The 23,547-nt window shown below is 36.6% G+C and overlaps 1 protein-coding gene across 2 annotated transcripts in view; it reads left to right on the top strand.

Moving 5' to 3' along the window:
- Positions 1 to 604: 604 nt before the first annotated feature.
- Positions 605 to 23,547, top strand: part of WDR35 (WD repeat domain 35) — a 46,376-nt gene continuing 23,433 nt past the window's right edge. The window contains exons 1-12 of one of the 2 annotated variants that reach the window (XM_030036989.2): positions 605 to 753; positions 1,432 to 1,549; positions 2,299 to 2,370; positions 4,510 to 4,602; positions 6,085 to 6,213; positions 6,433 to 6,566; positions 8,007 to 8,172; positions 8,268 to 8,413; positions 10,541 to 10,666; positions 13,881 to 14,066; positions 14,639 to 14,671; positions 16,834 to 16,894. In XM_030036989.2, the coding sequence (XP_029892849.1) occupies positions 730 to 753; positions 1,432 to 1,549; positions 2,299 to 2,370; positions 4,510 to 4,602; positions 6,085 to 6,213; positions 6,433 to 6,566; positions 8,007 to 8,172; positions 8,268 to 8,413; positions 10,541 to 10,666; positions 13,881 to 14,066; positions 14,639 to 14,671; positions 16,834 to 16,894 (1,288 nt within the window). In that variant the 5' untranslated portion in view covers positions 605 to 729. The remainder of the gene's footprint in view (positions 754 to 1,431; positions 1,550 to 2,298; positions 2,371 to 4,509; positions 4,603 to 6,084; positions 6,214 to 6,432; positions 6,567 to 8,006; positions 8,173 to 8,267; positions 8,414 to 10,540; positions 10,667 to 13,880; positions 14,067 to 14,638; positions 14,672 to 16,833; positions 16,895 to 23,547) is intronic. The other variant, XM_030036990.2, reaches the window with a different exon arrangement.

Raw genomic sequence — 23,547 nt, forward strand, 5'->3', positions numbered from 1 at the left:
GGACGGACTGTTTTCTGTACATCTCCCACCTTCCTCTTTTCTGTCGATCAGCTGCAAAACAGCTTTGGTATGGAAAATATTTATTTTGCAGCTGGGTCCAACCTAGCCTGGAGTCAGCGCTGCAGAGCCAGGCTGCTCCTGAAGCCGCTTGCACACCTCCTGTGGGGACAAATCCGGGCTTCATCCTTCCCTCTGGACTGCTCAGTGTCCGAGCTTTGTAAGAGCAGCCATGGCGCTTGCCTATCCTCTCTGACCCCCTGAATCAAGGCATTATTTATTCACCTGTGTACGGGAGCGACTGACGGACCAGACCTGGCTGCGGGCGCAGGCAGCACCTTCTGAGGGAGCAGCAGGAATGGCGTCCAGCGCCTGCGGCCTCAGCCACAGCCACCGGTTACCTCAGCGAGCAGCGACGCCTGGGGCAACTCGGAGGACGTACCGATGTCAGTTATACTAAAAACACCGCGTGCGAACACTCCGGGATTCGCAACCTTTCTGTCTGTCTGTCTGTCAGGGACGGCGCCCCGCGGCTGCAGCACGTCAACGGTGCCTTTCTTCTCCCGCCCCCGGAAGTAGAAGAGCGCGGGCCCGAGGGGGGCGGGAACTTCCGGCGGCGGTTGCTAGGGTGACGCGGTTACCAGGGAGGCCGCGCTGGGCCCGCCATGCCGCGCCCCGCCGGGCCGCCGTGAGGAGCGGGGTGGGTCGGCGCCCCTCGCCCGCTCCGCCAGGATGTTCATCTACCTGTGCAAGAAGGTGCTCCTGGGGCACGGAGGAAAGCCGGGGCGGCGGGGGGCAGGCAGCCCTCGGGGCAGGCGGAGTTTTCCGCTCCCCACCCCGGAGCCCCCGGGCGTTGGGACCGCGGAGGCCTCGGGGCGCCGAGGGGACCCCCGGGGCGCTGAGGGGACCCCCGGGGCTCCCTCCCGCCGCCTGCGGCCGCTGCGGCTCTGCTTGGTCCCGGTTCCTGCCCAGAGTGCTGCCCCGCTCTGTCCCGCCGGCTCCCTCCCGGCCTGGGTTTGGGGCTTGGGGTTTCTTTGGCCTTCAGGTGTCTCCTAAGCAACTGCTGCCCCAGGAGACTTTGGACATCGCTCTTCAGCTGGAGACCAGCTCGTGGCAAGGCCCAGTGCACTGTGTGGTCCCTCTCGCCTGTTTTGTTCCTCATGGTGCTTTCTCTGCGCACCTTTGAAGATGTCCTGTTATTATTATTTACAGCATATGTTAGATTTCCTTTTTCTCAAGTGTTGTGTTGCACAGTTTCACTAGTGCTTGTAATTATAGTTGTTGTCTGTCTCTTTTTGCGTGGACTGATCTGTTGATAGAAATAAGTTTATCTTGTGTGCTATCATAGGTGTCTTTGAGGTGTTCAAAAAGAGTATTTTAAAATAAAACGTGATTCTTACAACTGTGTGGAGATACAAAATATTTCTTTTTCAGATTGCGATTCCTGGTAACGTTCGATTAAGATGTATTTCCTGGAATAAGGTTCAAGGTTTCATAGCCTGTGGTGGAGAGGATGGGTTACTGAAAGTTTTAAAATTAGAAACACAGACAGGTAAATGTTTTGTTTTGTTTTGTTTTTTTAAGAACAAAATCCACCATCCTTCACAAAGCATGACTCCTTCCGCAAGTTACTTGACAATATTGCATACGTTTTAAATCTATACATAGATAGTTACATATTTGCATAAACATCGAATATGCTGTCACTTCCTTTTGAACACTGTTTTCCTCCAGCTTGTCTTACATGGCACATGTAATTTGTCTGCCTCTTATATCTGCTGAAGTTGTCTTCAGTGCTGATTCTTTTTCAGGGCGTGTGTTTAATTCTTGTTCTTTTTGTATAGGCTTCCAGTTTATTTTGGAATTTACTTCATTATTTCTTGATTTTGTTTGACTGTTCTCTACCATCTTCATTATTTTGGGGACAAAGCTGTGTATTTTTTTTTTTTTGTTTAAATAAATATGTTCCAAGAAGAGTAAAATCTAATATATTTTCAAATTCTTTTAAACCTTTTTCTGAATGTAGCAAAATGTGATAGCAATAGTTGTTGTGGTGTTTTTTGTTGTTGTTTTCCTGAAAAACTGCTAGACCATAAAGACTATATGAGTTTGGATGACAGATGTGAATAGCAAACACATTGAACTGAGGGGTGGAAAATTCATCCTGCAGTTACAATATATATACTTTTTGGTGAATAATTTTATCTGTTTAAATAGTGATTAGAGCTGCAGTATTGATAGAGACATGGTAAAATGTATGCTTTATTAGGTTTATTTTATAGCTATTTTTGTTATTTTTAGATGAAGCAAAAATAAAGGGACTTGCAGCTCCTAGCAATCTTTCTGTGAATCAAACTCTTGAAGGTCATAGTGGTAAGTTTCTTTGGGCATTTAATGTACTTCTGATTAGAATAAAAAAAATGAGATTTTGTGAAGTTGATAGAGTAATTTTGCTATAACTTTTTATTATAAGCCTGAAATAAAGACTATCAGTATTCAACTCAGGTGTGTAACAGCTTGGCTATCTATTTTTAGCAAGTTATCTGATGAGCGACCTACAGTCAGTTGTTCATGATCTGTGAGTGAATTACTGGGTTGAGAATCAAACTGATCTAGCCTTACCTCGGTTCTCCTGGCTGATACTTTGAGTGATACAGGACACAGGCTGCACAAAACAAGCTCTGCTCCGCCTGTTATGATTTAAAGTTTTGCTTATGGATTTTGCAAGGTTACATCTGTGAACTTTGACATTATGATCTAACTTGTGTTTTGTATTACCTCAGGCCTTGCTTTTTCCAAATTATTTGGTCCCCATTCATTATCCTGAGAAGGAAATACTGATTTCTATTTAAGTGGATGATTCTATTGTATGTGTTCTATTACAGAGGGACTTCTTTTTCTTTTTAGTCTGCTGGTATAGTACTTGTAATCTCTGACTTCAGTGTGGTTAATCTGGAAGTGCTACTCATTTGCATGGGACTGGAATATATTTTTAGGTGTTTACATAAAAGATCATGATACATTTGCTCCCATAGATTTGTTCACTTACTGTCTTGGTAGATGACAGGTAAAGAATGCTTTATAGCAGAAGAGAAAAGCTAAACTGATGGGCAGTTGATGCTGGAATTGCTCAGTTAAAGAAACAACGATGTCCTACTGTGGTTTAAAAAAAAAAAAAAGGAGAACAATTTGCTCTTTCACTGTATATTAAAGTTTTAAACTCTGTACGATAGGCTAAAATCAGACATGAGACTAAAAGCCTTCTTAAGCAGTTTTTCTAGCAACATGTGTGGATAAGCCTGTTGTTTTGGTTTTTTGTTTTGTTTTGTTTTTTTTTTTTAATAGTGTCCATGAGATTTGCTTACATGTTATGGTAGCTTTAAATTTTCTTGTGAAGAAATCGAAGTTAGTTCGGTGAACCTGATCTCTGTCTTAAATATATCTTCATTTTCCCTTTATTGACAAATTACAGAATGTGTACATATGTAGACTGCAGTAGAGTATACAAAGTTTAGTGAGGTTAGAAAACAGGCTAGAGAAGGATAATGTGTGAATACAGGGAAATTAGACAGGGAGGAATTAAACTCTCATGTGAGAAATGTTACATGGTCATCATCCGTGGACAATGGGATATGAAGAGAATGCTAAAATCCTTACGTTATTTGAAGAAATGGTCTTTTTATGAGGATTTGCAGTTGAAACCTGCTAACAGTCATGTTATTTTAGGGGCCTGGTTAAATATGATCAAAGAAATGAATTGTGAGGAATTGATTTAGTGGATATTTTGAATGGATGTCTTCAATTCTGAAATAGATTACTGTTACTTCAAAAATCCCCGACATTCTGGATATCTTTGCATCTGTTGGTAAAGTTCATGACTGAAATGCTGAAAAATTGAAAGGATACAGAAGAAATGGATGAGAGGGCATGAAAGCGTGTGATGCTTGAAGTGGCCAAGTTCATATCCAGTGTTGACCTGATGAAAGAAGATACTACTTAGAAGCAGTTTGAAGATGTTTCAAGTCAAGTCAAATATTTATGAGTAGAATCCCATATGAGACTTGAGGGTCTGAAGGAATTGTGTGTAGAGTGCTCTTTTGTGGTAGTTGGGAGGGAGAGTTTGTTTCAAAAGTCCAGCACTACTGAGGATCAAACTACTAAGAGGAAGAAAAAAGCAAAACTTCTTAGGACAGTAAAGTTTTGTCAGCTTCCCGTCCTAGCATGTCAGAGGCAGTCAGAAACCACAAAACTATGATTTGGGTTTTGTGTATTGAAGCAATATTCTGAGCAGAGTGTGGAGAGGATGTTACTCAGGTGGGTGAATACAGAAGCAAAAGGAGCCATTTAGCAGAACTTTGAAAGAGGAAATGAGTGATAAAGGAAGAATGCCTAAAACTAAACCAAAGTCAGCAGTACAAATTTCTGAAAAGCTCCAGGTTGATTAAGTTGAATATGGTCGTTTTTATTAACTTATTTAAATGGTGTAAATAAAAAATTCGTATTGTTTTCTAGGTTCTGTGCAAGTGGTGACATGGAATGAACAGTATCAAAAACTAACTACCAGTGATCAAAATGGACTCATCATTGTGTGGATGCTGTATAAAGGTATTCTACAGGATAAATTTAGACGGGATAATAGTCTATGTTGTGAGAAATCTTTTTTTTTTCTTTTTTTTTTTTTTGTTCAGCAATTTTTACAATTCTTTTTCAGACCTTTTATTTTGCAGACTGTAAAGCTCAAAATAGATTTAAAACAATTTCCAAGTTTTTATTGTAATACTTGTCTGCATTTTTCGTAGTGTAGTCACGTATAAAATGGCATTTGTCCTGCAGAGCTACCTTAGGAGAAGATATCAGTTTTAGCCATATGCTTGGTAAACTGCTCTAAATTTCTTATTTTCTTATCTCTGTTACTTTATTCCCTTAGAGGAAAATACTATATTGAATAAAAAAAAGAAGCAGTGCTTCTTTGTGTAGGTTCTGTTCTGGGTATCATTGTAATATTTAAATAGTGTTGCAAAGTGCATCAAGCACAGACATATTGGTAGAACTACAAGAACTTAGCAAACCTGTTTGGAACATCACTTAAATACTTTCATAAAAACAATCTTTAGAAATGTTTAATTAAGGCAGTGAACTAATATGACTAACCAATGTACTACTTTAATTGGCTTTTATTGTTCTTGATCTTTTCACACATACATGTACTTCTTTGGTACACTTAAATTCATTTGAAAGCCAGCAGACCTCTCAGTCAAATTAACAACTTTCCAACACATGTGGGAAAGAAAAAGAAAAGAAAGGCTTTTCTTTTTCTCTTGGGGATTTTTGTTTAATGGAAAATGGAAACAAATCTCAGCTTCTCATTCTGCCTGATATGACGTGGCTACTGTCACATAAATCATCTCTTAGTTTTGGAAAAGAACCAGTAAATTACTTAATACATATTCCTATCAAAGAAGGCTGTTCCTTTCATTTATGTTTCCTAGTGTATTCTTGTCAGTTCTGAAATTATGTAAGCACAAATCTCTTCCTACAGGGCCCCTCTCGGACTTTGGCTCCCCTCTCCGATTTCTTGTTTGTCAGGTTCTTTTTGGAAATAAGTTGCTCATGTCTGCACACTGGGTTTCACAATAATTATGTCTGTGGAGTCTGGGGGACACTATAGTGTAGTCTTGCTAGAGTTTTACTGAAAGAGCAGAACAACTTTGGTTTTAATTCCTTTCCAAAACTGATTGCTTGTGTTGTTTTTTGGTGTATATTACATTGCAGAGTCATATGTAACCTACTATCGCATGTTTACTTACAAGCAGACCATTCTCAGGTTTCTCCATTTCATTGAACACCTGAAAAAAAAAGTTGTGTGGTAACTTTTATAAACTTTTTGTGTGTCTGTATTATATTTGTGGGTTTTTTTAACAACTTCAGGAATTCCTATTGCTAAGAAATGTCATTACCATCCTATTTCATATCTTTTTAATTGAGAGTAATTTTACTCTTTGAATTCAGTGAGTAGCGTGCACCTTGAATCCACTAAAGGATTATCAAATCAGAAGTGTAACCCAGTTTTTCATTCACTACTAATAGGTGCTTGGTATGAAGAGATGATTAACAATAGAAATAAATCTGTTGTTCGAAGTATGAGCTGGAATGCTGATGGACAAAAGATTTGTATTGTGTATGAAGATGGAGCTGTGATTGTTGGATCAGTGGATGGTAAAATTTAAGCTCTACTAATTGTTGTGGTATTACATAGCTTTTGTTTTCAGTATTATGTACATAGTGGCTCTGTTTCTCTAGATAAATACAATTAATAGTTACTTTCTAATTGTTGCTTTGACTTTCTTTAGCTGCTTTAGCTTTTATATTGGTAACTTGCATCCTATTTTTAATTTTGTGGTATGTTTATTAAGTACATTCAATGTTCTGTTACAGGCAATCGCATTTGGGGAAAAGACTTGAAAGGTACCCACCTGTGCCACGTGGCCTGGTCCTCCGATAGTAAAGTTTTACTCTTTGGAATGGCAAATGGAGAGATTCACATTTATGACAATCAGGGAAATTTTATTGTAAGTTCATGGTGATATAATAAAGATATTAATTTCAACAGGCTTAAAAACTTACTTCCTCTTAATTTATTTCATGTTCATTTGTTTAGTTGGTGGACTTTAGTACTGAGACAAGGTCTTGTGCACAAAGTTTTTATGCAAGATTCATGCAGCTGCAGCTTTTTAACATAAATATTTATTTCTTGGTGGCTAAATGAATATCACATCAACTAATGCCTTTTTGCCTTGCAATAGTTATTGAAAATGTAAAAATATGTATGGTGATACTAATTAAATTAAATGACGCTCATGTTGAAAGTACTAGCGTGCTTTTAGAATAAGGCAGTAGTTTATTTTCCTATTGCTCCTGTCATTCTTTATTACATAAGGAATGTTACCTGCTTCAGAGAAAACCTGTTAATAAGTGGAGAAATGAAAGGAAGTAACTATAATATTGCTGCATTCCTACAACTGTGGTTTACTTATTTATTTTTATCTACTTATTTGGAGTATTGGAATATGACTATGACAAAATGCTAAACAGAAGTAAAACACTCACTTTGAAGGGAGTGATGTATTTGGAATCATGTTCTTGACTTTTAGATGCCTATTACGGTGAATTTTCTCTTTCTTTTCTTTCCTTCCCTTCCCTAAGAAAGTATCTGTTACTCTTCCCATATTCTTTTCTTTACCCCCCCACTGTATCTTTCTTTCTTCCCACTGTGTGATCAATGGTGTTTCTAGCATGTGCTGTAAATTCCTGAAATTCTTTAAATAAGTTGTTGTGGCTTCCCCTGCCCCCCCCCCCCCCCCCTAGCAACAATATGTATGGTTGTGTGCTCTCTCTCCCTCCCATAACTTACCTGGTAGCCCTCCTTGAAGTGATCCAGGTGCACTCTTATGTTTTAGAAAAAGCCCTTACTTGTGTTACCTGATGTACAGGGTTAATTATTACAAAAGTAAACTTAATTGGTGTTCTGATCTGGACACTTATTTTTTCCAATTATTTTTATATATTATTCTAGAGACTTTTATCAAGAAAAAGCTGACAGAAGGTTTCTTAAAAAAAAATACCAAAACCAATCTTGTGGCCAGGAATGGTTTGAAATTATTTTTATTTTTTGCAAAGTTCCAGTGAGGTTCCTTGTGTGTATGCGTGTGTGGTGGGGTTTTTTTGTTTGTTTGTTTTCTTTGGTTTTAAGTTACGTTTCAAAGAATGAAAACGCCAACATTAAAGTACTTCTTTGTAGTTAAAATATATGTTTTCATATATCTGATCTGGCTTTGAATAAGGAAGTGTTTGAAACACTTAAAATTGTGAGAATGTGAAAATTTTTCTTTAGACAGGAAAAAAATTTTGCATAGACATCTGGTCTTTTGTGAGGTATCAGTAGAGATATAAATTGTTCTTCTAAATAGCATGTTGTATATGACTTTAAATAATTAACCATTCTTGTCTAGGTGAAAATGAAACTGAGTTGTTTGGTGAACTTAACTGGAGCATTCAGTATTGCTGGAATACATTGGTATCATGGTACAGAAGGCTACATTGAACCAGATTGTCCTTGTCTTGCTGTCTGTTATGACAATGGAAGATGCCAGATAATGAGAGATGAGAATGACCACAGTAGGTACAAATGTAGGGTGCTAATTACTGAGCTAGTCTTGACCCAAAATGTCTACTTGTGTTTATATTCTTAATGTTTATTTCTTAAAAACTAGATCCTGTTTTGATTGACACTAGTATGAATGTAGTATGTATTCAGTGGAACCACTGTGGAAGTGTATTGGCGGTGGCAGGCTCCCTAAAAGCAACTTCTCAAGATAAAGATGTAAACATTGTGCAGTTCTATACTCCGTTTGGTGAGGTAAAAATATATTTAATATATAACTTAAATGGTATTTTATCTTAGTATGTTTTGTCTGTGTGGTCATTACTGGTGGAATTTGGATGCCAAAATGTAGGTGTTTAGTGTTTTACATGCTCTAAGGTATCTAGGATATCCACCTGGATCTGGAGAGATGACACAGGACCAGGTACCTTTTTGTAACAGCAAGTTAATGGCCAGTGTGAAAATCTGAGTGCATCTCATAAAACACTAAATGATGGGATATGTACAGTGTCTAACTTTGAACACCTAACTCGGATACCTGAGTTCAGACTATAGTCAATAAGCGATTCGGATGCTTAGGCAGCAGTTAAGATGCTAACTTAACATCTGTGTATCGAATCTGGAAGTACTTATCTTTCTCCACTGGCTTGTGTAAGAGACCTAGGCATCTCTAGATTAGGAATTTAAAACATGGCAGTGAACGCTCCCCTCTGTTTTTATGGAATCAGTAAAACTGAGAAAATGGCATCTGGTATCGGTAAAAACAATGGCTTGGAAACCTCAGCAAAGGTAAGCTGTTTCTAATCTTCATTTGCCTGTTGGGGATATTGTTTTGTAAATGTTTTTTGTACTTCCTGTCTTTTTTGCAAGATGTTAAACATTCAACAGTTGAATGTTTAACAACTTTCCTATATATTTTTGTTCATGGTGCTACTCTTGCCTTGCAAGGTAATTTCAGGTAATTTCACTTTCCCTCCTAGTAAAATATCTGGAAATCAGTAAGTTAGTGTTACGTATCAGAGTGTGAGGAAGTTTGTCCCTTATATAGAGGAAGTACTTGTCAGCCCTGAGGGTAACTGTGGTAAGGATAGAGCTGTGAGTTGTTCTGTGAAAGGAGTTAAGATCCAACATCATCTGTAGGGGTTTCCTTAGTTGAAAGTATTACATGGAACCAAAGGTTTTGGCAATACTGTTACGTCTCTGGTTGCTAATGTCCTTCAGATTAACTGAAACAGGTGTTCCAGATTCTGTATCTAGTGTTTAGAAGTAAATTATTTAGATTTTAGAATTGTTTTGTACTAGTTCCGATATTCAGGTATGGACTTAACTTTTTGGAAGATGGTATATTCTGTGAATAATGTGTGACCAGTATTTGGACTTCGTATTTGCATCTGATCACAGGCATGAAATCGGTACTAAACTGTGTAAATTCATTGATAACAGTTTATTTAGGCACAAAGTTATGCCCTCAAAAGGAAAGTTAGATCTAAGCATAAGTATCAGTGTTCTGCTCAGTAAAACATTGTATTTTTTTAAAGCCTAAGACTATTCAAAATCTTACAGTAAATAGTAGATTAATGTATTCTTTATTACATACATCTATATTATTTGCAAACAAAAAACTTCCCACAAACAAGTGCTCTCTGGGACTAAGGTTATAGTTTTTGAAAACATTACTTTTTTCAGTTGTTGCCTTCATACAAATTCGACAGCAAAATAAAGATATTTAAAAAAAAAAAAAAAGGAAAGTGTATTTCTTTGCTAGCTCTTAAATTGTAAATGGACATCTAACTGCCTTTCTTAGACTTTTTTTGAAAGGGAATAGGGAAGAGGAAAATGTCCATTGCCTCACTGAAAATTGTGTACATATGCAGCTAATTCATTGTATGCTCTTGACATAGACTAGCTATATGTTTTTATTTGTTTAAACTATCAGCTGTAGTTAAGGGTGTTGTACATCAACTGATTAATACACTTCCAGCATAAATGAAACTTCTGAGGCATGTCAGGTATCAGTACTATTGTTGTGTTTATTTTAGTAGCAACTGAAATTTTAAAGGTGATTCAAATTACCAACCAAAGGAAAAAATGTTTATACTGTCATTTTCCATTTATTTATTTTTGTAAGTTTGAACTATCACTGAGTCCTGTTTTTCTCTCTGACAAAAAAAATAATTGAGGCAAAAGAACACTTTATGGTAATGCATGTTAAATATCTCCCTCTTTGTTTGCATGTGTATTGTAATTTGAGAATCATTATGGGGTACTGTAAAGATGATCTATGTTTGGTTTTCATCAACTATCAAAACTGTTGTTTAAGTATTTTAGAGTGGTTTTCCTATGATAAATTTAGAATCTTTTTCTTTCCTTGTTTTAAACAAGCATTTGCGCACACTGAAAGTTCCTGGCAAACAGATATCTGCCTTGTCCTGGGAGGGAAGTGGACTGAAAATTGCACTAGCTGTCGATTCTTACATATATTTTGCAAACATTCGTCCAGATTACAAGGTATGTAGCAATGTGGCATTTAACTGTGTTAATAAGTTTCCTGTTATTTATTCACTTTCTGAATGGGTTGAAAAAGTAGCCTTCTCTAATATATAAATCAATGCTTAACTTTATGATTACTGCTTGATCAACACTACTGACTTCAAGTTTTGGTGGAATGTGATTGTCTGTCTTGGTGATGGAATGACTTAGCCATTGCTTTTATAATAGATTTGTGATTTTATTTTCATAATAAGGAACTGTATGCTTCGTTAGTATTAACAGAATAGGGAATGATTCTAAATGTGGTAGTAATTGAGGCTGAAATGTAGGTAAGGCTAAAGTGTTTTCATTGCTGTTTGGTTAAACTGAGTGGGCTAAGTGATACAATGGGAATTGTTTGAGCCTTATTTCTACTGTCATTTTTTTGGTGGTGAATTACAAGTTTGAACCAGGAGAGCTGTGTAATCAGTCACTGAACAGTAGAAATGAATACAACCTGATAGGTGTACTTGCTACTTATGTTTCGATTCCCAATATACTTTTTACAAGAGTGTCTTCAGCTAATGTTTTATCTTGTCTACCATGTGGGTTTTTTGTTTGGTTGGTTGGTTTTTTTTAAGAGTTAGGACTATTTCACTTAAATTTACAGTTTAACAAAAAATAGCAATTACTGTCCAGTATACAGTATTGTATACTTTTTTTTTTTTCCCAGCACAGGATATGTTTTTTAATCCTCAGTGTGTAGCCACTGTGATTAAAGAGAGTGTAATGTGAGGAACATACTGCAGCTATATTGAAATGTATTGTTCCACTCAGTTGTGAAAAATCATTGGTCAGGGAGTTATAAACACAAATCTGCTAGGAAGCAATCTCAGATAGTTTGTTGTAAATCTGCTGGAAAAGACTTTGGAAATTTGAGCTGGAAATTAGTCTTGCAGGAAATGCTACCTAATGTTTATTCTGGGAAATCTGTAACAGCTGGAACACTGGCCTTTTGCTTTTTCTTAAACTCATCAGTATCTATAGAGACCACGTGTATTTCAAGATCTGGCACAGTTTGCAAATGAATAATATTTTGAAACCTTAGTTTTAGAAACTGCATGTGTAAGCTCTCTCTCCCCCCTCTCCCCCTCCCCCGCTTTTGTATATTTAAAGTGGAAAAAGATGTGCTTAAATTAATTTATTTCTGCAGCAAATAAACTCTTAACCTGTTGGTTGTATACTCAGTTTCAATGTTAAATATTTTTATGGTGAATATGTGTTGTCCTTCAATAAATAATACACATTACTACCACTATGTTCTTTCTGATTGTATCAGTACCTCCCTTTTAGGAACTAGATAGTCTAAAAGGTGACAGTCACTAAATGGTAGTGATTCAAAGCTGTCATTAACTTAGGCTGGATTGGAATTAATGACCTGGAAGTGAAGTGTTAGTATCACATTACCAATCTGCTGAATAATCCAGATTCCTTTATTTTTTAAGTATTACCATAATAAGAGAAAGGGGGTTCTAAATTAGTATTACAGTAAAACTATGAATCGAGCTGATCTTTTTTAAACTAGTCATAGTTTACATGGTATCTTTTTGGAGTTGTAATACTAATTTAGAGTCTATAGCTCTAGTTACATTTCTTCTGGTGTATATTACCTTGTTCAAATCGACATTGGATTTCACTTTAAGTCCTCATCATCCAGCATTCTGGGGTCCTTTGCCAGTTCTTGAAATCAGTTTTAGATCTGACAAACATGAATTACAGTTTACTGACTTGTTACGTCATAACTTACTCCTTTCATATAAATTTTGAATTTTCAGAATAGTATAAGTTCCAGTTTGCATCTCTGGGAAGGATCCTGTGGGTAGTGCTCTCGGCTGTCAAAAACTACCTGTATTCCAATCCTTTTATTTTTATTTCCTGTATCCAAAATGAGCTTGATTTTCTTGAAAATCCAAGTAGGTCATATCAGTTGGGTCATCTTCATTCATGTTGCCTCTCTGAAAGATAATAATAATAAATGAATGAGGTACAACTTCCAGGGCTAAAAACATGATGACTGTCCCGTGTGTTGTATTTATCCACATCCATCTAATTCCTTTTTTTTTTTTTTTTTTTTTTTTTTTTTACATCTCTACCTTGTGTGAAAGCTGGATTTACTGATTTGTGATTCCCAGAATCATAATGCTTTTTACATCTGTCCACTCCTGTTCCTCTGGCTATACTCCACAGCATTGTGTTTGAATTCCTGTAGAACTCTACTTGAGTGAAAACCTTTGCGTTCTGACAATTTATTACCATTCAGTTTATAGATGTATTCTAAAAGTTCTTTTGTTGATTCTTTAGTTTATTATCTCAGTTTCATTCTCTGTAGCGGGGGAACCCTTCTGGCCAGCTCTGTAACAAGCTTTCTCCTCTCTCTCTAGTAAATGCTGTTGCAGAGAATGCTATTAGTTTTTTCTACAATTGCATCATCATCCTTAAGTGGTTTGCTTTATATCTCATTTATTTGTCAGCTTCACCTCCTTTTTGAGGTATTTTCTGATTCTGCTTTGTTAGAAAGGGTTTTCATTATTAATTTCTCTAAATCAGTTGAATGCAATAAAATACATCTTCATGGTTTTTACAGTGTTTGGATATTCCATTTCTTCTTTTGCCTTTTTGCCCTTTCTCCTACTTGTTACATGAATAATTACATTCTTCTGGGGGGAAGGGAGGGTTTTTCTCATGTTACTAATATGGAAGAGGGGATGTGACTACTTATAGTGCTCCAATATAATTGCTTATTTTTGTCTGCTTCAGGAATTGCACTGTTTGAGGTGTTTATTATATTTCCCTTGGGAAATGAACTTTGGGTTTCTAAATCAATAGTCATAGAGCAAGCATTTTCATGGCAAAAATCATCATCACAGTGGGTATTTCTGTGTACCCGCTGAACAGGAGACAAACAAGGGAAGTGAGATCCTGTCACATTTTGAGGTTGATCCTCCAATTCTGATTGTGATAAGTTATTGTGTGATGAAAAGGCTTCTTTTGCCAGTTTAATATTATGCAAATGACTTACTACCGGAGCTGGGTTCACATACTTTTAATCAATCAGGTTGTCGCTTGAGAGGTAAAGAATATTGAATACTGATTGTGTATATGAAATAAACACTTTCTTTCATAGCTTTGCACAATGTATTACTGAATTCTTATAATTTCTGACAGGTTTTATCAAAATTGTCTCTCTTGGCAGTGGGGTTACTGCTCCAATACGGTTGTTTATGCATATACCCGACCTGATCGTCCAGAATACTGTGTAGTCTTTTGGGACACAAAAAACAATGAGAAGTATGTGAAATACGTCAAGAGCTTGATTTCCATAACAACTTATGGAGACTTCTGTGTTTTAGCAACTAAAGCAGACGAAAATCAACCTCAGGTAAAGTCTTTCTTTCAAATTTCACTTGAAACGCTCTGTTCCACATGTCAGTGCTTTACAGCCAGAATAAGATGAAATGTAAGATTCTGAATCTGTCTCGGAGTGTGTCATTCAGTTGTCATTTGACAGAATGGCACTTGAATGGGCTCAGTGTTTAAAACCAAAGAATTCCAACAAACAACAATAGCAAAAATGTGCAGAACTGATTAACTGCCTCTATATTTTAACTCCTTGTAGCCATTAGTAACTTAATGAAAACTGCAACCTTCTAGAATAATGTTTCTTTAGAAATATTTAGAACAGTTCTCCAAAGACAAGCTAAAAGCAGGAGAGCATCAGAATGGTAACAAATATTTAATCAGTCAGAAGTGGAAAAAAAAGGGGAATTTTTTAGGTGATACAAATCAAGTGTTACTACAAACTGCTCCGTTTGTTTATTTATCTTAAATGTAGTGACAAATGATATATGTGTCCTTTGATTAATGTGTGTTAGCATGACGCTGTTACACTGTTTTTCTTACTGCATTCACTTCTGAATTATTTTCTGTATCACTTGTATATTGCTTACAAAGGAGGAGCATGAGACGGAGTCAATTGGTGCGACGGTAAAAAAAAAGCTTTCGTGCTGCTTTGCTTGATTGTGCAATAAATGGTGTACTGTCATATGGATTGAAAATACGGTATACGTGGCTAAAACCATTTGGTGAAAGTCAGTGCAATAAAATGAGGTTTTTCTGGGTTGTATTTTTAAAATAGGAAATAAACAGTGGAGGGACTTATTTATGCTCAAGAAAGTTACATGAAGAGATTTAATTTTAGCATCAGAAAATTACAGATAACAAGCATCTTTCAATTCTTTTGAAATGGCTCCACTGTAATTATTAACACTGTGGGGGGTCAGCTTTTAGGAAATGAAGTGAACAAGCTTATCCTTTGGGTAGCAGTTCATGAGAGCTGCTTTCTGAAAAACAGATTTGTTTTGCAATAGATTTCAGTCATTAGAATTGTGATTTCAAGACAACAAAATGTACAGCAGTAGCTGATGGGGCAAAAAAGACTAATTTCAGCAGGAACTGTTTAAAGGTATTGCAAGCGGATGTGAATGTTAGTAGGTTATGAAGAACTTAATGTTGATAACCCATAGCAAGGCTTGAGCTTTCTGCTTTGATCAAATCAGACAGTGCAAAACTCCCTGCTCCTTGTACCACCCTGTGTAGCTCATGCAGCCTCTGTCTTGGGTACTGTTACTCCGTCACCCCTTGGCAGTCTCTGATCTACTGACCTAGAGTCTCAGAAATAAGTAAAAAGGGCATAAAAGAGAAATTGGTTATAGAGTGAATGTTGGGATAATTTACCAGAGAAGAATTAATATAATCATAACAGAAACAAACAATAAGTAGTTTAAAAAGCCAGGTGTGGTTTCCTACAGAAGTGGAGGCTCAACATATTTTTGGAAAAGATAAATTTGAGAATGCTGGCGGAAAGCTTAACTCAAGAACAAAGAAATAAAAATACCATTTTTGAGAGGTGTGTATTGGTGGCAGAACCAGAAAAATAAATTATTTAATGAAAAGAAATCTTTGTTCAGATCTCTTTCTTTGAAAGAATGAAGTTCGTACAATAGCTGAAAACCTGAATTCTGCCATTCTTATGTGATTAATAAGCTATCCATCTGTCAGTTTAAAGGGGTAAGCTGTATAGTTGCTGTAGTCTGCTACCACAATTACATGAATTGTTCAGGAGGTGAAAGAGCTATGAAGAACTAATTATCTTCCATTTCCTGGAGAGTCGGGATAACAGCTCTTAGGTGATTCAAGTTTTGGCAACCCTGTTTTTTTGTTTGTTGGTTTTGTTTTTTTTTTTTTTTTTTTTAATCTGAAGATTTTACAGTAAAAGTTGCTACTTAATTTCCACACTTCCCATTCAAGAAATTCTTATTTTCCTATGCAGTCATCATAAAGCTATTTAATCCTTGATTTTGGTCTAGAAAAATAAATACATCAGCAACAACAATGAAGCATTGGTGTCTAGGTCAATTTTTATTTATTTGCATCATCCTGAGTTTAACAGACCAATCTGAGGTATCTGTGCTATCAAAGTCTTCCTGAGCAGGATTTCAAGAAGGGCAAAACTAAAAAAACTCATCAGTTTTGTAGTACCTGAAATACTGCAGGGTGGAGGGATAGCCGTATTCGCAGTTCTCCCTTCGTTGTAGCACTCTTGGAGGTTCAAGGAGATTGAGGTCTGCAAAGGATAGAACAAGGGTCCTAACTTCTGGGAGCTAGCGAGGGGGTCTGATGCAGTTTATTAGATTATCTTTTGCATGAATAGCTAGGTGAAAGTTGAGTCACTGAGAAATTGCTGGTGTATCATGCTAGTAAATAATTGCAGTACAGTGTGTGCCCCACAGAGCAGGGTGTGAGACACTGGCTGTCTTGCTCACATGTTTTCCGTGGACCCTGCTGGTGGTATATCCTACATATTGTATTTTGTCTGGTAGATTTGCTCCTTTGCTTAGAACAGCTAGTCATTTTCCTGTTTTGTGCTTGGCTTTGTTTATAGTGCTAATTGGCAAATAATCTCATTACTGTCATCCTTGTGCTGCTTTATATTTACTGCAGTCGTGGTCCCTCTGTTTTCTGTTGCTGATCAGCATTAGATTGTGTGAAATGCAGGTTGTGAGATACACCTTCACAGAAAACCTTATACAGCTTACTAATTTACAAAAAATGTGGTAGTAATGACACTTGCTTTTATTTCCATACAGTATGTGCTGGTTCTCTGCAATTCTATTGGCACTCCTTTGGACCCAAAATATATTGATATTGGTAAGCAACTTGCAATAGTGTTATTTTGTTGAGTTTTTTTTCTAGTCTTTGTAATGAATTTCTTGTGCAAGTCTGTTGTTCAGTGAAGCAATCACTGTGTGGTAACACCCCTTTCATCCAAAGGTGACCTTCCGTTCTATACGTGGTTGTGACTATGATTTTATATTGGCCTCTCACTTCTATTTGGACTCTGCCTAAATGTAATAAACATGTAACCAGGGGTTCCCATGTTGTGAACTGTAATTTGTGTTGGAAATGACCTATTAATTACTCTGTTAATAAAAATAGTGGCTTATAAACCCAGTCCTATTCCTTGTAAAAATTAGCTAAATTTAAACTGATTCTTCCAGTTAATACAAACTATTTACAATAGAATTTAAAAGAAATTATTTTTCCTTTTTTTTTTTCTTAAATGCCTGTTCTTGGTGATTCTTATTTTCCTTCACAACAGTGGTAATTCAACTCCTTTTTAAGAAAATGTACTTTTTTGAAGAGGGTCCTGTTTCTCAGAGCAATTGAAATAGTTTGATCTGGACTTTCATTTAAAAGTAACTTGTTGCTGCTTTCCAAATATCTTAAAGATCAATTTCTCATATTGCAGTGTTGATAATAACTTTTCCTTATCATCTTCCTCACAATTGTTTTATCTAAATAATTTCAGATTATAAATTAAAAATCAAATAAATAAAAAAATTAGTGGATTATAACAAAAATACAAAAATACCCCCAAATCCTTAACAGATCTGAATTCCAGGCTTTCCTACTGCTTGTTTGCTGCAGGTGTGGTACAGAACATCGCCAAGTAATTGCAAAACATTGATTTCTGGGAGTTTTGCTAGAGAGTAAAGATCATTGATTTTTTTTTTCCCTTCAAAGAGATGAGGGAAGCGTGGACAAACTGACAAATTAATCAGCTTTTTGATTAATTAATCCACTTTTGTTTGTTCTCTTTTTTTCCTTTATTTTTGTTTTGTTATCCAAATAGATCTGAATTTGGATTCAGAATAGACACTGTGAAACCAATTTGCAGTTTTCTTTTTGAAGCTTTGTTCTTTGATTACCTTTTCTGTTTTGTTGAAAGGCTAAATCATTTGTAATGAAGTTTTAGCAAAAATATTTATTTGCTTTTGAATGAGAGGAGTGTATAGTTACTTAAATGAAAAGTACATACTTATTTTTACAACCTCTTAGCTAAAATGATACTAAGTAGAAGGTGTATTTGGCAGTAGACATCTAATGTGATTCTACTGTGTTAGAAAAGTGGGATATCACTATACCGCTGCTGTGCTCAGTGATATAGCACTTTCTGACCACACTAAAATACTTTGGGGAGAAAAAAAAATACTGTGCATGGTTGATACAGCAGAGGAGCATATAGCCATATTGGACCAGGTTATGAATAAAAACAGGTTACTTACGGTAAACCTGGAAGAATTCTTCCCCTCTTATTTTATTAATGTGAAGGTGTCTAATATGTGTCTGTAGCTGTGGAACTTACATGCTCTGATTCTGCAGAGATTAGGTTTATTTTTTAAACAAACCAAACCAAAATCTTTTCCCTACCTGTGCCGAAAAGAGATGTAGCTATTATGACAAGAAACCTCATAAACTTTTTTTGATGTAAATTGCCTCTAGGGCCATTGTTTCATCCTTTCTGCAAAAAGTAACTCTTCTGTCTAAATTAGTCTCGTTAGAGAAGTTAGTTCCAAGCCATAGTGCTAATACTTGGTGTTAGTATTAAATGATAAAGAGCCGTTCAGTCTGATAAAATAGATGGGAAAAGTGTCTAGCAAAGTTTTGGTAAGATAGAAAAGATGGGGAAAGTAAGGTGAAGAACTGTAAGACAAGGAAGTTAACAATTCACAGAAGAATGTAAGTAGGAAAAAAAAATCAACCAAAGAATAGAAATAGTTGAGATCATAAAGGTGATTATTTTCCTCAGCCAGTGCTACTGAACAGTTTTATTTTTTGTTATATATTAACTAAGTTTGTAAGTGTCATTTTCTAACATTGTTCAGTTTTTCAGTGACAGCAGGAGGAAATCAGCTGTGAGTCAAATATATATTCTGAAATTCATCCCCTATATTTTAGATCATAATTAAAATGAAGAGTATCCTGCTCTGATGAATGAGTTTGACTTCTTTGTCCTATGGAATGTGTATGAAATATTGTGGTACTTTTTAGTCTTATAATTTCTGTTTATGTCAATTTGATGCCCTCTTGCCACCTTTTACAATAGAGGTGGCACATCAGAATCTTAAGGAATAAAGTGTCCAGGAAATTCAATACCAAGAATTTTATAATAGAAGGAGGTGGAAAAAAACCCAACCCAAAAACTCAAAAACTGAGCACTGAAGTAACATGATGTGGTGGGTGATAGTGATGTGGGTGGCATCTCTGTTGTGTCCCCCCTGTCTCATCCCCCCTCCTGATCAGATGTCTACACTCTATTTGCCTACTAGTCTCCTGGACTTACTTGACAGGTGGGATTGGGGCGGTGGGAGGATGATTCAGGGACTTATAGGGAGTAGTTATCTCATTTCTACAGTTGACATCTAAAATAAGTTCAATGAATCATTCCTGAAAGGGGTCCTTTTGCTCTCCATTGGGTACAAAGAAGCCCAGGGCAACCAGCTCATCTCTGTCAGAGATATCTAAAAATAAGTCAGTCGAATCCCACTCAGATGGTCAAAATTAGCTTTTCATGTACACCTCTCAACTCTGCATTTAAAGTCTTTTCTTTGCATTTTTCTAGTGTTCTATTTATGTGAGCTTTCTAAATCTATCTGTGATAATTTTATTTATTTACATTATAAACAAAGGTATCAGTTTCTTTGATTCCCCCATTACGACCTGTCTTCTACAGCTGTCTGTACACAAGAAAAGAATCTTCTCTAGAGACTGAAAACAGTTAAAGAGAAATGCTATTTAATTGAAAAATGCTGCTGCTGTTGTTACAACTGTATTTGAATTGTGCTGAAGAGATTAAACATTCTGGAAAAAGCTTCTCTTCCTTTTGCTTAACTAAGCTTTCTGCAGTCTGCTTCTGTTCCCTCCAATGTCAGAGGATCAGTTTAGTGCATAGATTTACAATGCTCTTTCCTAGTGTGAGTTCATTTGTGAAAATGCTAGGCGTTCCAGCCTTCAGTCTCATAGATGGGCAAATACTTGAGGTTGGGAATATTTGCATTTTTGAGTCCTGAAAAACTTCTCTAGTCTCGGTAGTTCAAACATAACAAGCAAGTCTTTCATTGCTGTATAGTAAACACAGCCAAAGATTTAGCCTTTTTTTTTTTTTTTTTTTTTTTAATATATGCATCCTGTAAGACTCCTTTAAAGTTAGCCCACCAAACTTACAGAAGGGATTGAAGGTGAAAGGGAAAAGCAAACGCCTATAAATGCAACACTTTTGGAACACATTGCACTGGTTTTATGATAGTTGCTTTCCTTTTTTGTAACCTTTGAAGATACAACTTTATAGAACAACTTGAAATATTTATAACATAAGGTCAGTCTGTGTGAGGTGTAGACACTTGTACACAATCAAGGTCTTAATATACAGTATATCATGCTGTTTATCACAGTTGGAACTTCTTGGCAGTAGAAAGTGTAATTGTTCCAGTTTGACAGGGTGCTGAACTTAAGCAGCTGGCTCGCCTTTCTGAGGTCAACAGACAGAGACGACCTTGCAAAACCTTAAAGGCAGAACACCTTTCTGTAAGTTCTTTTAAGATTCCAGTTGGCGCATTATTTCTAACAAAATCATGATCCTTTTGTCCTGTTTATAAATGAAAAAAATCAGCTTTAAATCAATTATCAGGTGAGAGTAGTCATTAATAGTTTAAGATATAAGCAGTATAAAAGTAAAATTAACATCTCTCTTACTCAAGATAATTGGAGGGGTGTTATTGACTTAACAAAAAATATATTATCTGTCTGTGAAATTCTTTTTCTTTCTCTTCTTTCTACCAAAACAGTTTTCCAAGCTATTGTCTTTTAGTAAAGTGATAAATTGTTGCATTGAGTTCTGTCCAGAAAATAATTTGCCTAGGTAATTTTTATTTTGAACTCTTGTTCTTGTTTGAGGCTTCTAAGTGCCATCTTTCAGACTGGTTTATAAACACTTAGGTTGTTGCTTTATTTGATTTTCATAACTGCTTACAAAAAATGCCTTCTCGTGTAGTAGAATGTTCCTCAACAGACCGCTCGCTATCTGTGTGCTCCTGCCTATTCTTAAGTGAGCACTCTTGACTGCCATGAGTCTAAACTATATTTTTTGGCTGGCTTTAATTACTGCAAATTGAACACACAATATCTTTGTTTTTTACTGGACTGCCCCTCATTGGAATAGCAGTCACCTGGCGCTCTACTGAGCATAAAGATCTTACTCCTCCTTGAGACTTTGATGCCCTGCAGGTCTCTTGGGCTTTGTCCTGCTAGGAAATTTATAGTGGAGAAAAAAGATTGCTATCTAGGGATGCAAAGTAGCTGATGGAACATTTGAATAATGCATCTGAGAATGTGTGTTAAGGCACAATTTGTACAAATTGTCAATTTATAACATTTTATAAAGTTGTTTCAACAAAGTGCTATTAATCTCCTAATGACAAAGTAATTGTGACAGTGCACAAGGTTTGATTCACCCCCAGGAGATCTAAATTGTTGGGCTCTAAACCAATAGTTCAAGAAGGGCTCAAAAAGAAAAAGTGCTTATTGCCTTCATTCTGTTGAATTTTTAATTATGTCATTAGCTTTCTAATGCTTGCTTCTGCTAACGATGGCACAAAAGGATTAATCAGTCATTATCTGGTGAAAGGCCATCACTTCAACTTTCTTTAGACATCGATGGATGGTTACACCTTAAAGCTCTTCCTCATGTTGCCCTTTATTTTTTTCAAGGGCATCTTTCTTCCTGTGCTTCCTGTGCCCTTTTTTTAGGGTCTTTCACAATAGCTAGTGTTTGCTAGCCCATAAATTAGTCTTTTCTCCATTGTCTAGCATTATTATATTTCATCCTACTAAGGTACAAAAATTAACCAACACAGTTTCTTCTGTGCTTGTTTCACAGGCTCACAGGCTTTCTGTGAAAGTCCTTTCGTGAATAACTAAATATAAACTACAGAAGGTTAAATATCTTGTTATATAATATCTTTTTAATGGAAACACAACAGATGGTATCTGCTAAGAAAATGTCACTCAGGCTGGATTGTATCATCATCTTACATGCGCTTAGGAGCACTGATATAGTGAAGTGTTGCGTTATCTTTCACATGTGTGTTACTGCCCAGTGAAATGAATACAACAGCCTGATCGACATACAGGTGGATTAAAGGCAGAGTGCTGGAGTCGTGCCTAGGTGTCTCGCCTCCCTCCTACATGCCTTAACAAGGATGACTGAACTACATGTGAAACAGCAGTTGAATTGCCGTTACTTAAAGTTGATAAAGTGAACTATAATTGATTTTTAATATTTCCTTGTGTTCTGTAAACTGTGGTCATTCATGAGTTGTCCCATGTGCAGTTTGGTTGTCCCTGCTCTGCTGCTGTCTGACGTTTTCTTCTGTTTATGAGCTAACACTTCTAGAGGCATTTGAATCAAGCTCTAAAATTAGGTAGATGTTATTGATCAGACTAAGTTTGTCCCAGTTTCTCAGGAACAGCCTGTAACAGGCTTGTATGAAAACAACAGTTTAGTCTTGTGTCTGTCAGATTGCTTCCTTTCCATCAGATTTAGGTGGGATTACTTGTCTCTCTTGTGTTTTTATATCCTATTTCTTATACTAGAAAGTGTCTCAGCTTTTTCATGCAGCAAAATAATAGTTGTGCATTAAGTTTGTTTTCCATCTACTATTTTTTAAAGAAGATTAGACATGAAAGCAGGTGTTTTCTAACTGTTCTGAAGTGAGATGGAGTGAGTGTGGATGAAATACAGACATCGCAGAAGGTTATTTGAGATTCCCGGATGTCTAAGAAATAAAGTTTCTCTCCAGGAAGGAGGTTTTATGAAGGAACAGTGAAGAGAAATGAGGTGAGAAGAGAGAGAAGGGCCAGAGAAAACTTAAAGGGCAGTTTTTTCACATGTTGGTGTTTTGATGGGCTGGTGTGTTTAACCCTTTTCAGTATTTCATCACTGAAAAGTAAGGGAACTGTTTAAATGTTTTCCATACATATTTTCAAGGTCTGAAAACTTAAGTATTAAGACATTAATACTGAAGTTAGCTATCTGCAAAATCAGTGGGAAGAGCTAGACAATCTAAGAAGTCCACATGTTCAGCATGGAAAGCTGCTACGCAGTGGAAATGCTGAGCAGAGGAGTGTCCAAATCTCTTGCCTGCTTCTGGCTTAAGGTGCTGGCTTTTCTGTCTGCTTAATAGTCAGAGCACAAATTCTTTGAAGGGCACTGATCCCCAAGTGAGCAGCACTTGCTGCTAAAATCAAGGCCACTGTAGAAGATGATAATACATCCCTACACTAAAGGAAACTAAGTAGTTAAACAAGCTGCCTAGAAAGGGATTCTAGATCTTCCTCAGTCTGAAGGGATTGAAATGAGCGTCTTTCCCAGGAAAGGACAAATCCCATTTCTTCCTTCTCTGCCCCAGCAACAGCCCAAACTTGGAGTGGCTGGGGCATCCTTTTCCTCGTGTTGAATCTAT

The sequence above is a fragment of the Aquila chrysaetos genome, chromosome 15 (genome assembly GCF_900496995.4).
Source record: "Aquila chrysaetos chrysaetos chromosome 15, bAquChr1.4, whole genome shotgun sequence".
In the NCBI taxonomy this organism is placed as follows: domain Eukaryota; kingdom Metazoa; phylum Chordata; class Aves; order Accipitriformes; family Accipitridae; genus Aquila; species Aquila chrysaetos.